The sequence below is a fragment of the Dermacentor andersoni genome, chromosome 10 (genome assembly GCF_023375885.2).
Source record: "Dermacentor andersoni chromosome 10, qqDerAnde1_hic_scaffold, whole genome shotgun sequence".
Lineage (NCBI taxonomy): Eukaryota > Metazoa > Arthropoda > Arachnida > Ixodida > Ixodidae > Dermacentor > Dermacentor andersoni.
In genome coordinates, this window is record NC_092823.1 from 10,178,601 (window position 1) to 10,193,884 (window position 15,284).

At 46.4% G+C, this 15,284-nt stretch overlaps 1 protein-coding gene and 1 pseudogene across 3 annotated transcripts in view; one reads left to right on the forward strand and one right to left on the reverse strand.

The window, feature by feature from the left end:
- TSG101 (tumor susceptibility gene 101) overlaps positions 1-15,284 on the reverse strand; it is a 167,519-nt gene that overhangs the window by 116,813 nt on the left and 35,422 nt on the right. For all 3 annotated transcript variants that reach the window (XM_055065379.2, XM_050169060.3, XM_055065378.2), the window contains exon 6: positions 13,665-13,811. In XM_055065379.2, coding sequence (XP_054921354.1) covers positions 13,665-13,811 — 147 coding nt within the window. The remainder of the gene's footprint in view (positions 1-13,664; positions 13,812-15,284) is intronic.
- LOC140213659 (uncharacterized) lies at positions 199-6,767 on the forward strand (annotated as a pseudogene).

A 15,284-nucleotide genomic window follows, 5' to 3' on the forward strand; every position in this document is an offset into this window, starting at 1 on the left:
AAGGTGGTCATCCCCAAGATTTGCTGGCACTCAGAAGATCAACCCTTTTGAAGTGAACGTTCGTGCACTGAGAGCTGTGCAGTCAGTAGGCAAAAAGCAAGCCACATTGAATGACGTTTTTTCCCACATGGGCATTTCCCATCGAGGACTGCAAGGCTGCACCGTAAGCATAGTCACCCTGCCACTGCCTCAGCAGCCATGACAATAGAGTCCGAAAGTGCACAGAAGGTGCGCGAGATCTACAGGGAACTTGGATGCACCCAACGTTGATGTGATCTCTGATGGCACTTGGATGACAAGGTCACATTGGTGTTGGCTGTGTTATTGAATTATATTCTGGCCTTGTCTTGGACCACTGTGTCCCCTCCAATTATTGCCATGGATGTTCTCTTGGCCCCAAGCCTGGAGATAGTATTTATTCAGAGTGGCATGAAGAACACCGACCACAATGCCAAAAAAATAAGCGAGGCAAGTGCAGGGCAAATGAAAATAATTGCAGCAAAAACCATGTTTCAGTGGTCTCTTCAGAAACACCAGCTTCGTTACACAAATGTCCTTTGTGATGGGGATAGCCGCACTTATATTGCCCTCACTGAAGAGAAGGTGTATAGTTTCATACCCACACACAAACAAGAGTGTGTGAATCACGTGGAAAAAAAATGGGAACTGCTTTGCGCAAACTTGTTGAGTAAAACAAGAGCAAGGAGTGTCAGCTCAGTATGAGTGGAAAGGGCCGCCTAACGCAGGGTTTAATTAAAAAAACTCACGAATTATTATGGCTTAGCCATAAAAAGTGACCTAAATGATGCGCCTGCTATGGAAAAGGCCATCATGGCTATTTTTCACCATATAAAATCGACCGATGACGAGCCGCATCATGAGCACTGTCCCACTGGCGTGAACTCTTGGTGAAAGCCTCAGGTCAACCAGCCCCTGCACACAAGCTGCAGCTTCCTGCACATGTTCGAGCTGCACTCCTGCCTATATATAAGCATCTATCTGCAAGAGAACTCCTTGAAAGGTGGCATCAAGGCAAAACGCAGTACGCCATAGAGTCGCTGAACCATGTCATTTCATCCCTCCAATCAAAAAATCAGTTTGCTTCACTCCTGAGTGTTGAAAGTGCTGTGGCGAATGCAGTTAGCCTATACAATGCTGGCTGTGAAAGAGCACTGCAAACAATTACATCGCAACTGGGATACAGTCCAGAATCGTGTTCACTGTAGCGGGCTGCTGAAAAGGATGCACGATGTATCAAAAAGGCAACAAAGGCACATGAAACTGCTGTAATGAAGCGAAAAATGACCTCAAAATGTAAAGAAAATGTGTCCTCACTGGCAAAGGACTACATTTCAGACGATTTTAGGTGCTAAAAGTAAATATTTTGATGTTTCCAGCAAATAAAACTTTGAGCTGCGTTTTCTCAGCCTTCATTTTTTGTGCAGTTGCTTTCAGTCATCCCAGTGATATTTCACAACAAATGAAGACAGAATCATTCTGTCTTTTGCACTTAGATCGTGAAACACTGATGAGTGCAATAAAGCTGTCCATCTTCATCTGCACCTCATACAAAAATTTATAATGGGTTTTTCGGAAAGGTCGTTAGTAAGACAATATGCACAGAAAAGTAAAAAAAAAAAGCTTTTGTGCTTATTTTGGCATTTAAACATAAACCAATAGCTTTATTGCACATAATTGGCTTTCTTGAACATGCTGGTATGTGAATTTTGACAAACTTATGTGTAATTAATTAATTAATTTGGGGGATGGCCATTAGAGGATGTCAAGTGTTCTAACTCAAGAACTATAATACAGTAAAACCTCGTTAAACCGTACCCGCTTAAACAGTAGTTTTGTTTTAAAAGTAGTAAAGTCAAATCCCCGACTCAGCGGCCATTGAACATAATGTGTTTTGTATCCGCATAAACCGTACCAGCTTAGTGCGTACGCATCGGTTAAAACGTAGCGTTTCAACTTTTCGTCGCGCAAACACGGCGGTGCGTCGTCTCCATCGGGCGGCACGGCAGAACAACAAACCTCAGAGATAGGAACAACGGCCTCCAAGCGCCCTGTGCGTTTGCGCGTGAAGCCACATCAATATCAGCATCATTTCCACGCCGTGCCAGAGAGCGTTATGGCGTCGTGCAAGCGAGGACTCGCGTCATTCCGAAGCTCGGATAAAAAAGACGCCAGGTGCTCAGCATAGAAGAAAAATTAGACATCATCCGTGCTATCGAACGTGACACGAAGAAGTCGGCGCTGGCACGCGACAAGGATCTGCTGTTGACTACGGTGTATGGCAATTGGAATGCGAAGAAGTTGCTCGGCAGCGCTGCTGTTGGCTACGAGGTTCGACTTTTCGCCATCATTGCCTCTGTTGTTGCCGAAGTGTCGCCTAGCGACAGTGATAAGGACGACACGGAAAGCGACAGCACGGGCGATTCAGGCCCGACAGTGGCAGAAGCTACGCGTTACGTCAGCCTAATGAATGCAATCCTTGCGACAAGAACAGGGGCGCGATAATGTAACTCTATTCCAAACGAAAAGTATTCCAAACTCCGGCCCCCAACAATGAAAATGCGCCCCCGGGACTTCTGCAGCACTACTGCGCGCGTGCACGGAGAATATGTAACGCCAACGAGGAATCTGCCATGCGAGCGTTTGCCGAGAAGAGGGGGCTGGCTGAAAAGCTGCCTCGCAGCTTCAGTAAGTTTGAGGCCGCTGTCGTCGTGCCAGGCCGCCGTGGCATCAAACGAAAATAACACTTTTGTCGCGCGAAGTGAATAAATACTGCATGTATTTTTTCCCCTTTCATCGCACTCTCTCCGAGTTCCATTTTCGACAGGTAAGTGGGCGATCTCATGCTATTTCGGTTAAACAGTACTACCGTTTAGTACGTAGTTTATCCGAGCTCTGGCCAACTACGGTTTAACGAGGTTTCACTGTAGGTAGCTCAAAACTGATCAGCATAACAAATCACACCTGCATGCCAAATTTCGTCAACTTATTCCTATACATAAAAAAAAATTTTCATTGCGACGTCCCCCCTTAATTAAGCCCTCAAACGGACACTGAAATGGTGTCGTATATGTTTGAGTTAACGTTTCACTTCGTTACACTGTTTTAAAAGATTATTCTCTGCCACGCAGTGCAGCCTATGTTAGTGGCATTAGTGTTGCGCCGCACGCTAATGCTAACGCAAGTGTCTTGCGTTATAAACTAAACTATAACTAAACTAAACTATAACTAAACTAAACTATAAACTAAAGCTCTCTAATGATGATGATACAGGGCTGACAATTAGGGTGCATTTGCACCACCGACTGGAAGAGGTTGCTCGACCAGCCGTCACTGCATGATGACGGAGCGATTTATGGCGACTGATGTTCACACCGGCAAGTGCTACTTCTCCATCGCCACACCGAAATGTCTCACGATTGATGCCATTTGCGTCTGCACACATTGTCATCATCACGTAAAATAGGTGTCAGCATGTACACATCCACTCCTCCTGTGCTGGTGATTGGTTCAGTAACTCTGCAACTGCAGTCGCGTGATCGAAAAACTGAGCAGCGAGCGACTGACCCAAAACAGCTTCTTTTTGACAAAAGCCGTTGTGACCGTGTGGTTGGTTGTGTGACCTCTGCGAGTTGACAGTATGAATGAGTCCGTACGGCAAAAACACTGCCCAGGATGCACAATAACCAGTGGTGTTCCTGCTTCATGCAGCTGATAATGCCCAAAATACTTTTTTTTCAACATCAGGGAAATTAGGAAATTTTGAGCAATTTCTAGGTGAAATGTCAGCTTTTGCAAGAGCACTCACGTTTGCACAGCATAGGCAAGCAAGAATTGCTCCATTGCTTAGAATTAGATAATGGAATAAAATATAATTAATCTGACACTCATTAATTCAAAGAATCACATAATTCGCACTTCCTATCTGGTCCTGGCAATGGCATCAAACTTAAGTTAACTATGACATACAGTAAACTCTCTTTAACTCGAACTCTGATATCTCGAAATTCTGGTTAAGGGGGGACGCGGGGATCAACTCGGGAAAAACGTCCAAAAAATCACATTTTAGAAAGTTGCAGATTCTGAATCTTTGACCCCTTTTATATAATATTTTCAAGTATTTCCGCTGAAAACGACTGCTAAGTACCATAAATAAATATATACATAAGGCAATACAGCGAAAATTTCGTGAAAATCGGTGGAAAAGTCGCGGTTTTCGAGCGTCCCTAGCTCCGGAACGGCAGTAAGCGGCGCGGCCATGCTGGTACCGTTGAAGAGCGTGCTTCTTCGCCTTTAGACTCCTCTCTTTCATTTCCTGATAGAGAGAAGAGCAAGCATAAAAAAATAAAAAGTCTGAAGGTCGTAGAGCTGCTTGTCACGGCCACTGATTGGCTGGCTTCATCACGTGCCTTCTATGAGGCGCCCCATTGGCCGAATCTGGAAGCGAGCTGCTGCGGCGTCTGCTTCTCCCGTTTCTTCGCGCGCTAGCCGCTGCCTCTTTGTATACGCGTTGGATACTCGAGGTACGCCACCGCTTCATCGCTTTATTCGGATTTGAGTTTTTTATTTCATTTTCTGGTTTCGAGCATGACTGGGCGGATGTGGACGACGAAATTCGTTACCAAGCACCGCTTCGGCAGCCGCAAGCGCAAGCCACCGAACATCCGAACGATAAGTAGGCCTAGCGAAGATGTGTCCGCACACGAGCTTGCAAGAGAGACTGTCGACGCACTGCCGCGCATTTCGCGGGCTGTTACAGCCTTGTGTTCCAGTGGTGACAATACCGAACTGATAACGACCTTTTCCGATGCTTTCGGGCCTTCGACGTCCTGTGAATGCTCTGCAACGTACCCCGATTGTGCCACCGCCGTCACCGAGATGGACGACGGAAGTGCGGTCCAAGCGCGTGCGTCTGCCCGCCGTGAAGACGAACCGTGCATCAGCAACGGCCGCACCATACAGTCACATCTTGAGCCACAATTCATCTTGTGGGAGGAGTTGAATATGACCGCTGCCACTGTCCGCGCGTCACTTGGTTCTGTGCCGGCAACCGAACGGAAGATAGGGTTGACGGCTGGAGGAGCATGCCGCAGTGAATGCACTTCTCAGCAAAACACTGTGCCATCAGTGCTTCCAGCCGGGGATAGCGGTAGTGCCGGAAACCAGGCTTGGCCTTGCCGTGAAGATGGTTTTACGTTGCTCAGCATGCGGTGCTTCGGAAACACAGTGGTCGTCACCAAGAGAAGAAGGAAGCCGGGCCTTTGAGGTGAACCTGAGGTCCATGCAAGCAATCAAGAGCATAGGGAAAGGTGCCACTGCCCTTACAGACTTTTGGTCTGTGATGAATGTTTCGTACAAGGGGCTTCATCAGAAGACATTTCAGGGGCACCTGAAAGCTAAATTCAGGCCTGCTGCAAGCAAAACTGCAACAAACGTGTGCACTGATGCTGTAGCAGCTGTCAAAAGAGTCTACACCGAAATGGACCCAACATTCCATAAGAACATCACAGTCATTTATGATGGCACATGGATGACCCGGGGTCATAGTAGCCACATTGGTGTAGGAGCTGTGATTGAATTTTACAGTGGCTTGGTGCTGGACTTCGTAGTGCTCTCGAACTACTGTCATGGGTGCATGTTGGGACCAAAGCCAGGTGACAGTGACTATGATGTGTGGAGGCAGGCGCATCAGTGTCAGAAGAACACGGACGTGAAATCCGGCAGGATGGAGGTGGAGGCGGCACTTGAGCTCTTTCGTCGCTCCTTGACAAAGAACGATCTGCGTTACACCAATATTGTGTGCGATGGGGACAGCCGGACGTACTTGGCGCTTTGTGAGGACCAGACCTACGGGTTCATCCAGTTCTCTAAAGAGGACTGTGTAAATCACGTTGAAAAAAGGATGGGGACAAACTTGCGCACTTTGGTCACTAAGAGCAGTAGAGACCGACCACTTGGTGGCCGAGGGGGCCTGACACAAGACCTCATAAAGAGGCTGACAAGCTACTACGGAATGGCCTTGAGAGGGAGCGAGGATGTGAAGGACATGGAGAGAGCAGTCATGGCAACGTTTCATCACGTTACCTCTACAGATGAAGAACCGCACCACGAGCTCTGCCCTGCGGGCCCGACAAGTTGGTGTAGGCATCGAGCAGCCGAAAGAGGAACCGCAGCCTGCTCACAAGTACAGGTTGAAACCGCATGTAGCTGAGGCCATGTTGCCAGTTTTCCAGCGTCTCTCTGAGCCTCAGTTGCTGGAACATTGCAAAGGGAAAAAAACTCAAAACGCAGCAGAAAGCCTGCACTCCGTGATTTCGTCAACCATGCCAAAGGATAAAAATGCTTCCCTGATTGCTGTAGAGACAGCCGTAAGTGAGGCAGTGTGTCGCTTCAACAGTGGCACCCTTCGAGCTTACACGGAGTTTTGCATCTCGCTTGGCGTGAAACCTGCAGGACATGGACTCCGTCGAGCGGCCGAGAAAGATGCCTTGCGCAAAAAGAGGGCACAGAAAGCCCATGAAGGAAAGCATAGAAGATTCAAAAAGCCAAGAGATAAACCTGACACCTGCAACTACAAGGCCGGTGGTTTCTAGTCGAATAAACATGGCCCAAAACTTCAAACGCCTTTTTCTCAAAATTTTTTCTACCACCAAGGTCAACTTGCAAAGCCAATATCTCAGCCACCATTATGAATATTTTTACACCGTTTGTTTTGTTACGCTCATTGTGCATCACTGCACACAGTGACATGTCTTGTTTTCAAAATAGTTGCTTCAATAATTTATCTTTTGATTTCACAGTCGAGATTTTCATGCAGCTGGAGTAGCTGCCAAAGAATAAGAATATAAAAACATTCTGTTAGGTTACAAAAATTACAGGAATGTCACTGTGTGGAGAATACATATACAGTAAAAGCTCGTTACTTCGAATTCCGCGGGGATGCTATGAAAATTCGAATTATACAAAATTCGAACTAATGAAAGTCAGAGAAAAAAATCGCTCGGTTAAGGCGCGTACCGTATTTACACGATTGTAAGTCGACTCGAATGTAAGTCGACCCCCCCCCCTATCGCGTGACCGAAAAAAATAAATATAAGAGAGCATACCCGAGGGCGCATTCGATAACGAAAATTTATTAGTAGCTGACATGGTCACTGGGCTACTCGTCTTCACTAGTGCTGCCATCGTCATCGTTGCTGCGGTCCCACAGCGCGTCGTGGTCCAGCGAAATTTCAAATTTGGCAAACGACCGCACCAAGACATCTTGCACAACAGCAGCCCACGCCAAATGCACCCAACTACACGCAGCCGTCAGGGAGGCTCTTTTGACAGGTCCGGTTGGCGTAATTTCGCAGTCTTCTGCCGCCAGCCACTCGCTGTACTCACAGCGGAGCAGAACCTTAAAATTAAGGCGAAGGTCCGGGCTTGTTTCATGACCACGTCGCACTTCACTGGCAGGGACCGATCACGGATTTCAGCGACGTACGCCGCAAGCTATCCGGAAAGCGTCCAGACTTCGGCACGTGGGAAATTTCTCACTTGTCGTCACAGGTGAAAATTTCGCTTCGCTGCAGTCGCCACTCTCGCACCACCCGTTTAGAAACATCGAAATTGCGGCCCGCTGTGCAGTGATTTGTTTCTTCGGCGTAAAGGATGGCAGCCCTCTTGAACGCTGCTGTGAACGAGTGCCGAACGATTAGTGGGCCTGGAGCACTCATGACGACTGGGGAAGCATAGAAGTAGCACATAGCCGGCAGTCAAGTGGAACGCGTCAAACCAATACCATGCCAATACCAATGCCTTCAAACAGAGAAAGAGAAATCAGCGAGCGGTGTCTGCTCTTCCATGAACTACCGATACTCCCCGCAAGCGCCGCCGTTCTGAGGGTGCCGCCGCAAATGGGAACAGCGGCGCTTCCATCAACTATCGACACCCCCCCATGAGTGTTGCATGCATTGTAAAACTCTCAAAAATGTTGAAAAACTCTTCCGAAAAGCGAACAAACACGCGGGATAGTGAAAAAATATGGCTAGGGCCATAGAGCAAACATAAAATTCTAACTACGTTGTAGCTCCCGTTGGTATCGCTTATTTTGGCGGGGCCATGTTTCGGTTTCGATTGTAAGTCGACCCCCCAACTTCAGACTTCCAAATTAAAAAAAAAGGGTCGACTTACAATCGTGTAAATACGGTATATAGTCTGACGTGGCGTGAGCACGCGCGCACACGCTACGTCACGCTGGCGTGAAAAACGTCTATGCTTCGAAGCTCTGGCGCAGCCAACGTAACCGGACGCGGCCAGCGCGGTCCGACGCGCCCGACGTCGAGATGGCTCTCGCTCCATCCGCGCGTTCGTCGCGCTGACTGGGGCGGAGAAAAAAAAAAAGTCTCCGTCTCGCGCGAAAAGCGAAGCATCGATTGCGATAGAAAATTAGTAGATAGCTATACGAAGTAAGGATAATAGTTTTATCGGCCGTATAAACTTGTAAGCATTTGCTTACTAACTAAATTAACAAGCACTGTGTCACGCGCACACAGGTGAGCATGAACGCATCTCGCTCGATGACCGCGGAAACTCGCTGAAAAACGCTGGAGTGAGGGCACGCAGCAGTAGCAGCGAGCGAATTGACGTTCGTACAGCCCTCGCTTTAACGCGAACGAAACGTAGAAAGCACATCGCATATGAAGCTACCGGCAATTCGCGCACTCTGCAAACATCGCAGGTCGCTTTGAAGACGAGGCCCACGCGGGCGCGCACTTTGGCCACGTCGCAGATCGCTTTCAAGATGCGGCGGCCGCATGGCCGCGCCGTAAGCAGCAGCCGCCTCAGCCGCCGAAGATCGTCCCCCGGTCCCTCCCTCGCCTCACCCCCCTGCCTCTCGCGCGCGACAAGAGAGGGTGCGCTCCGCGACACCTTCCCCTCTCGCGTACGCGAGATTGAGCCGCGTTCGCCGGCACACCCTCGCACGCTTGTACGCAAAGAACGTGGCGCGCGGCGAGGGTGTTATCGTCCTTGCCGCTGATCGAAAAAGCAAAGCTGCGCGACCCGCGCGGCCGCGCCAGCGTGCTCCCGCGCACTAGCACTCTCCCCATCCACGATGATGCGGAGTTCGAATTATCGGTGGCGGTGCGGATTTCAGTGTGAATTAGCGGGATGTGTTACATATTGCTTTCAATACATTGTAGGACGGTCCGCGGCAACTAATTCGAATTATCCGAAATTTCGAATTACCGAGTAGTGAATTAACGAGCTTTTACTGTAGGAGTGCTATCAATGTTTGCTTGAACTCCTAGCATCAATATACAGGTGTGCAGGCATTTTGCAAAAATGAAAGCTGAAAAATTTTGTTAACAAAAAAGTACTTGAGATATTGCAGCCATATTTTCACAGTTTTGTTTATGTGATATTATTAACATCTGTGCAAAATTTCATTAGAATCGGCTGGTAAATAAAAAAGTTAGCTTTGATCCCCATATCCCCCCTTAAGTAGAAATTTTTTTATGCCTTGGTGCCAACCCATGTGTTCTTCGCGACAACAATTCCTGTGCCTGATTCCAAATCTCTTGAAATCTTGACTTCAAACACACAAGACAAAAGAAGGCAGCATGGCCAGATCACCTGCACTCACTTTTCCCCTGGCAATAGTAGCTCGCCAGCTGAACCAGACGCTGGGCCGTGAGCCCCGCTTGTCTTTCCATCTATCAAGCACAGCTTCTCACTGCCGTTTCAACATGGCCTCACACACGCAGCCAAAGTTTTCTTTTTCCTTCTCATTTAGGACACTGTGAGTGATGCATCAATGTCATCACAGCGTATCAATCTTGACCTTGAGCAAGATGATTCTCACTTTTGAGCAGGCACGATCAACCCACGCACTGTGCCACAAGGAAGTCACCGTGTGAGCCCACGGTGCGTCACCACGATCGTTGGTCTGGTAGGGAAGCTCACTTCCTGCTCTCCGAACAATGAGGCCCGACCACTGCGCTCATCCATAGTTCAGTTTGAGTTTTCGAAGTGAAATTGTCCGGAACTCATTAGAATGCAGGAAGTGGTAGCAACAGCTTTTTGGATGTGTACGCCCAATTATGCTCGCATGACTGGCTTCAAATATTGCCTTACAATCAATCGTCTTGACTATTAACAAACCGAGAACAACGTAAAAGCGGGAGCCAACGTTTTGACAAGTGGACTTGACTTTTTCAAAGCGACATATCACCTGTATGTACTGTAGGCAATGTTTAAAAGACGTTACCTATATTAAAAACCATAAATATATAATTAACACCTGTTATCTCCTCCATCCTGTCTAACAGAGTTACCGCCGACTTCTATTGCACACCTATTCTTCTATTGCTTACTGGTATCCTGTTAGACAGGATACCAGTAAGCTGTCGCATGAGACGAAAGATCTGATCAAGAAACGCCAATGTATGAAAGCCTCTAACCCTACAGCCAGAATAGAACTGGCAGAACTTTCGAAGTTAATCAACAAGCGTAAGACAGCTGACATAAGGAAGTATAATATGGATAGAATTGAACAAGCTCTCAGGAACGGAGGAAGCCTAAAAGCAGAGAAGAAGAAACTAGGAATTGGCAAGAATCAGATGTATGCGTTAAGAGACAAAGCCGGCAATATCATTACTAATATGGATGAGATAGTTCACGTGGCTGAGGAGTTCTATAGAGATTTATACAGTACGAGTGGAACCCACGATGATAATGGAAGAGAGAATAGTCTAGAGGAATTCGAAATCCCACAAGTAACGCCGGAAGAAGTAAGGAAAGCCTTGGGAGCTATGCAAAGGGGGAAGGCAGCTGGGGAGGATCAGGTAACAGCAGATTTGTTGAAGGACGGTGGGCAGATTGTTCTAGAGAAACTGGCCACCCTGTATACGCAATGCCTCATGACTTCGAGCGTACCGGAATCTTGGAAAAACGCTAACATAATCCTAATCCTTAAGAAAGGGGACGCCAAGGACTTGAAAAATTATAGACCGATCAGTTTACTGTCCGTTGCCTACAAAGTATTTACTAAGGTAATTGCAAATAGAATCAGGAACACCTTAGACTTCCGTCAACCAAAGGACCAGGCAGGATTCCGTAAAGGCTACTCAACAATAGACCATATTCACACTATCAATCAGGTGATAGAAAAATGTGCGGAATATAACCGACCTTTATATATAGCTTTCATTGATTATGAGAAAGCGTTTGATTCAGTCGAAACCTCAGCAGTCATGGAGGCATTGCGGAATCAGGGTGTAGACGAGCCGTACGTAAAAATACTGAAAGATATCTATAGCGGCTCCACAGCCACTGTAGTCCTCCATAAAGAAAGCAACAAAATCCCCATAAAGAAAGGCGTCAGGCAGGGAGATACGATCTCTCCAATGCTATTCACAGCATGTTTACAGGAGGTATTCAGAGACCTGGATTGGGAAGAATTGGGGATAAGAGTAAATGGAGAATACCTTAGTAACTTGCGCTTCGCTGATGATATTGCCTTGCTTAGTAACTCAGGGGACCAACTGCAATGCATGCTCACTGACCTGGAGAGGCAGAGCAGAAGGGTGGGACTAAAAATTAATCTGCAGAAAACTAAAGTAATGTTTAACAGTCTCGGAAGGGAACAGCAGTTTACGATAGGTAGCGAGGCACTGGAAGTGGTAAGGGAATACATCTACTTAGGACAGGTAGTGACTGCTGATCCGGATCATGAGAGTGAAATAATCAGAAGAATAAGAATGGGTTGGGGTGCGTTTGGCAGGCATTCTGAGATCATGAACAGCAGGTTGCCATTATCCCTCAAGAGAAAAGTTTATAACAGCTGTGTCTTACCAGTACTCACGTACGGGGCAGAAACCTGGAGGCTTACGAAAAGGGTTCTACTTAAATTGAGGACGACGCAACGGGCTATGGAAAGAAGAATGATAGGTGTAACATTAAGGGATAAGAAAAGAGCAGATTGGGTGAGGGAACAAACGCGCGTTAATGACATCTTAGTTGAAATCAAGAAAAAGAAATGGGCATGGGCAGGACATGTAATGAGGAGGGAAGATAACCGATGGTCATTAAGGGTTACGGACTGGATTCCGAGGGAAGGGAAGCGTAGCAGGGGGCGACAGAAAGTTAGGTGGGCAGATGAGATTAGGAAGTTTGGAGGGTCAACATGGCCACAATTAGCACATGACCGGGGCAGTTGGAGAAGTATGGGAGAGGCCTTTGCCCTGCAGTGGGCGTAACCAGGCTGATGATGATGATGATGATGATGATCTCCTCCATACACATACCAACACTTATTCAATTATAAGGAGGTCAAGATCATCAGGCGAGGATGCTGTTGGGGGTCCTGGGAAAACTAACAAGTATGAACACTAATAAAATGCGATATAAAGTAGCTGACGGATTATTCAGACTTGGCGAGGAATGCTCGAAATATTGAATACAGTAAAACCTTGAAACCTCATATTTCACGGGACCGAAAAAAATGTCTGAATTGAATTATTTAGGGTATCGAGAAAACAACAAATGCTTACTACATCAACATGCTTTTATTTACTGAATGACTCAGCAAATACTGCTTCTATTTTGCACAATAGCAGGGCAAAAGCTGCAATTCTCAGCTTTGCACCGAGTAAAAACAAAACTACTGCTTGCCGCAACCGCTGCAGATCACCATCGAAGTGATCATGGATGGCAACTACGCAGTTTGAAGGCATGTAGCCGACGTGGTGTTATGCGCAGCGGTAAAAGCAAGAATAAAGGCATTAAAGGCACAAGTAGGGACAAAGTGTTCCAGTGTTGCTGTCACTCCCATACGATTTCTGCTGATGACTATGGCCACGTAGACTCCACTGCTTCATTTAGGTTGAACGCTAACACCGTTTTTGCTCTTTTGCGTAACAGGTTTGCAGAGCTCCGCGTTCACCGAGCTACGAGAGTTGTCCAAATTAACCGACGTACTATCAAATACGTCCAGATTAACGAGAATTTGATTGCGTTTAATGCACATGCCTGTCGAGACCTGAGGACGAGTCCGAATTATCCAATTTTCCGAATTGACTAGCCTTTACTGCAGTTGGAAACATCCAGAATAATCAGAACAATTGATGCAGGTTATATGCCAATTTCCCCTTAAGGTGAAACTACACAGCAGCATGAATTTCACTCTATGATGTGGCTTTACGGCAGCGCATGTCACGCTGCCGTGAAGCCAAACTACAAGGAGAAATTTGTATATAACCCGTACCCTGCCTTTGCTGTCAAAGTTTTCTAGCTATCAGTACGACACTGCATTACCTGCCAAGGTTTATTAGTTGCTACAATTTATGCAGCCATCTAAAACCTGAATAGCCAGAAATGTGGCGCTGCTGCTGCCATATTGAAACGGTAATTAGCCTCGCATATAAGGTGGGAGATGACTTTGTGTCTAAGGATTCCAGGAAGAAACCTCACCTTAATTCAAATAAGTACGGTATTTGGAAAAATGCAAGAACACATTAGTCATGATAAATCTAAATAAAATAACAACATACTACAAGGCCACCACTAAATACCCTATTCAAGGACATTAGTTACACAAGAGTGCATTCATTTGCTTGAATAAGTAATTTCACTGGACGACCAATGATACGTGGCACCCTTACGGTACGGCGTCCATGGTGCAGGCATGCTGGTGGCTCCTCCTGGGGGATAAGGAGGCATGGCCGTCCCCGATGTTGGGTACGGAGGCTGGCCCCCCACGGCCGGTGGCATCACCCCCGTCGTGGGACGGAAGAAGCCTCCGCCTGCGGCTGCACGTGGAAAATATGGAGCCAGTTTCCCTAACAGTTGCATCAACATCAATACACAGATTTAGCTTGTCTGCAAACTTCTTACCATTTATGAATAAATAGTTTACCAAGGCCATGGGCGGCAGCAGCAAAGATAGCAATGACAACTGGTGATGATTTGTCAAATCACAATGCGTTCAAAATATATTGTGTTGTGTCAGTATTAGTGTTGAAGGAAAATTATAAAAAGACCACATGTAACAATTATGTTGCTGCAGTTAAATGAAATATGCAAGTCACTGCAGTATTATCTTTGTGTGCTTTCTGGTCAAACGCTATCTTACAAGATTTCCCTACCAGTCATACACCCCTCCGGTAACCCAGACTTCCACAAACACTCATACAGTTACAGACAAGCTAAAACTCTCCAATGACATAATATGGGCATCGAGGTTGATGCCAATGACCAGCCATCAGAATTCAATGCTACAGAATTAGAGGCACGGATGGGCAAGTTGGCATGGATTCATAATTTGGGTAAAGGCAACACAGAAGAAACACAAAACTTTAGAAAGCAAGACATGGTGAATTTGACAGTCGGCACTTCCGTTAACTCTTTCCACACCGCGCCCATTGGGCATCGTTGGCCCGCCAATGATGGTTTGAAACATCGCTTTTGACACCTTCTGCATCATTCACGAACAGACTGCACCATTGGGCGTGAAGGAGGAAAACTATATTTTTGTTTTATGAGCAGTTCGCTTTTCTTCCCCAGGTGGTGATGTTTAAATGCACTCCGAAGTTTTCACGATCGTCAAAGTAGAAAGCAAAAATGGCCGCCCGCTATCGATGGTTTGAAATACCACTCTTGAGACCTTCCGTGCTGCTTGCAGATCTCACGACTCTGCTGCACCTGTGGCTGATTGTATCGACGGATCGAGCAGCAGTGAGTTTGAGGATGCTGCCTTTTCGTCAGACTTTGACTCTGAAAGCGACGATGACGTAAGCCAGCCTAGAACATCGGGGGCCGCAGCTCGGTGTACCGGTGAACTGTAGTGCTTGCATTTAATTTTTGTAGTAGGATACCTCTTCAAGGAAAAATTTAGATTTTTTTGGAGGTAGCACCTATTGGACGGCCAATACATTTTGTATATCTCATAACTTATTTTTTTACATTTTTTTCCCTAGAACATATAAGCGTGTTTTTGCAAAACTTTGTTCAATTTTATCCCACAATCTTGATTCTGGCAATTTATATCCTTTTCACGACATACATCTCATCAATAAAACTTTTACGCATGAAAAGTGCGTTCATTCTGCTTTTTGTTTATGTATTACATAAAATCTTGAGTGCAGTAGTTCCTTCAAAAAAAAAAATATGTGGCATAACCTACAAAAAACACTTATTTTCCCAATGGTAGGGAAAGAGTTAAAGGGACACTAAAGCGAAACAACAAATCAGTTTAGACTAATAAAGCATTGTTTGAGAACACT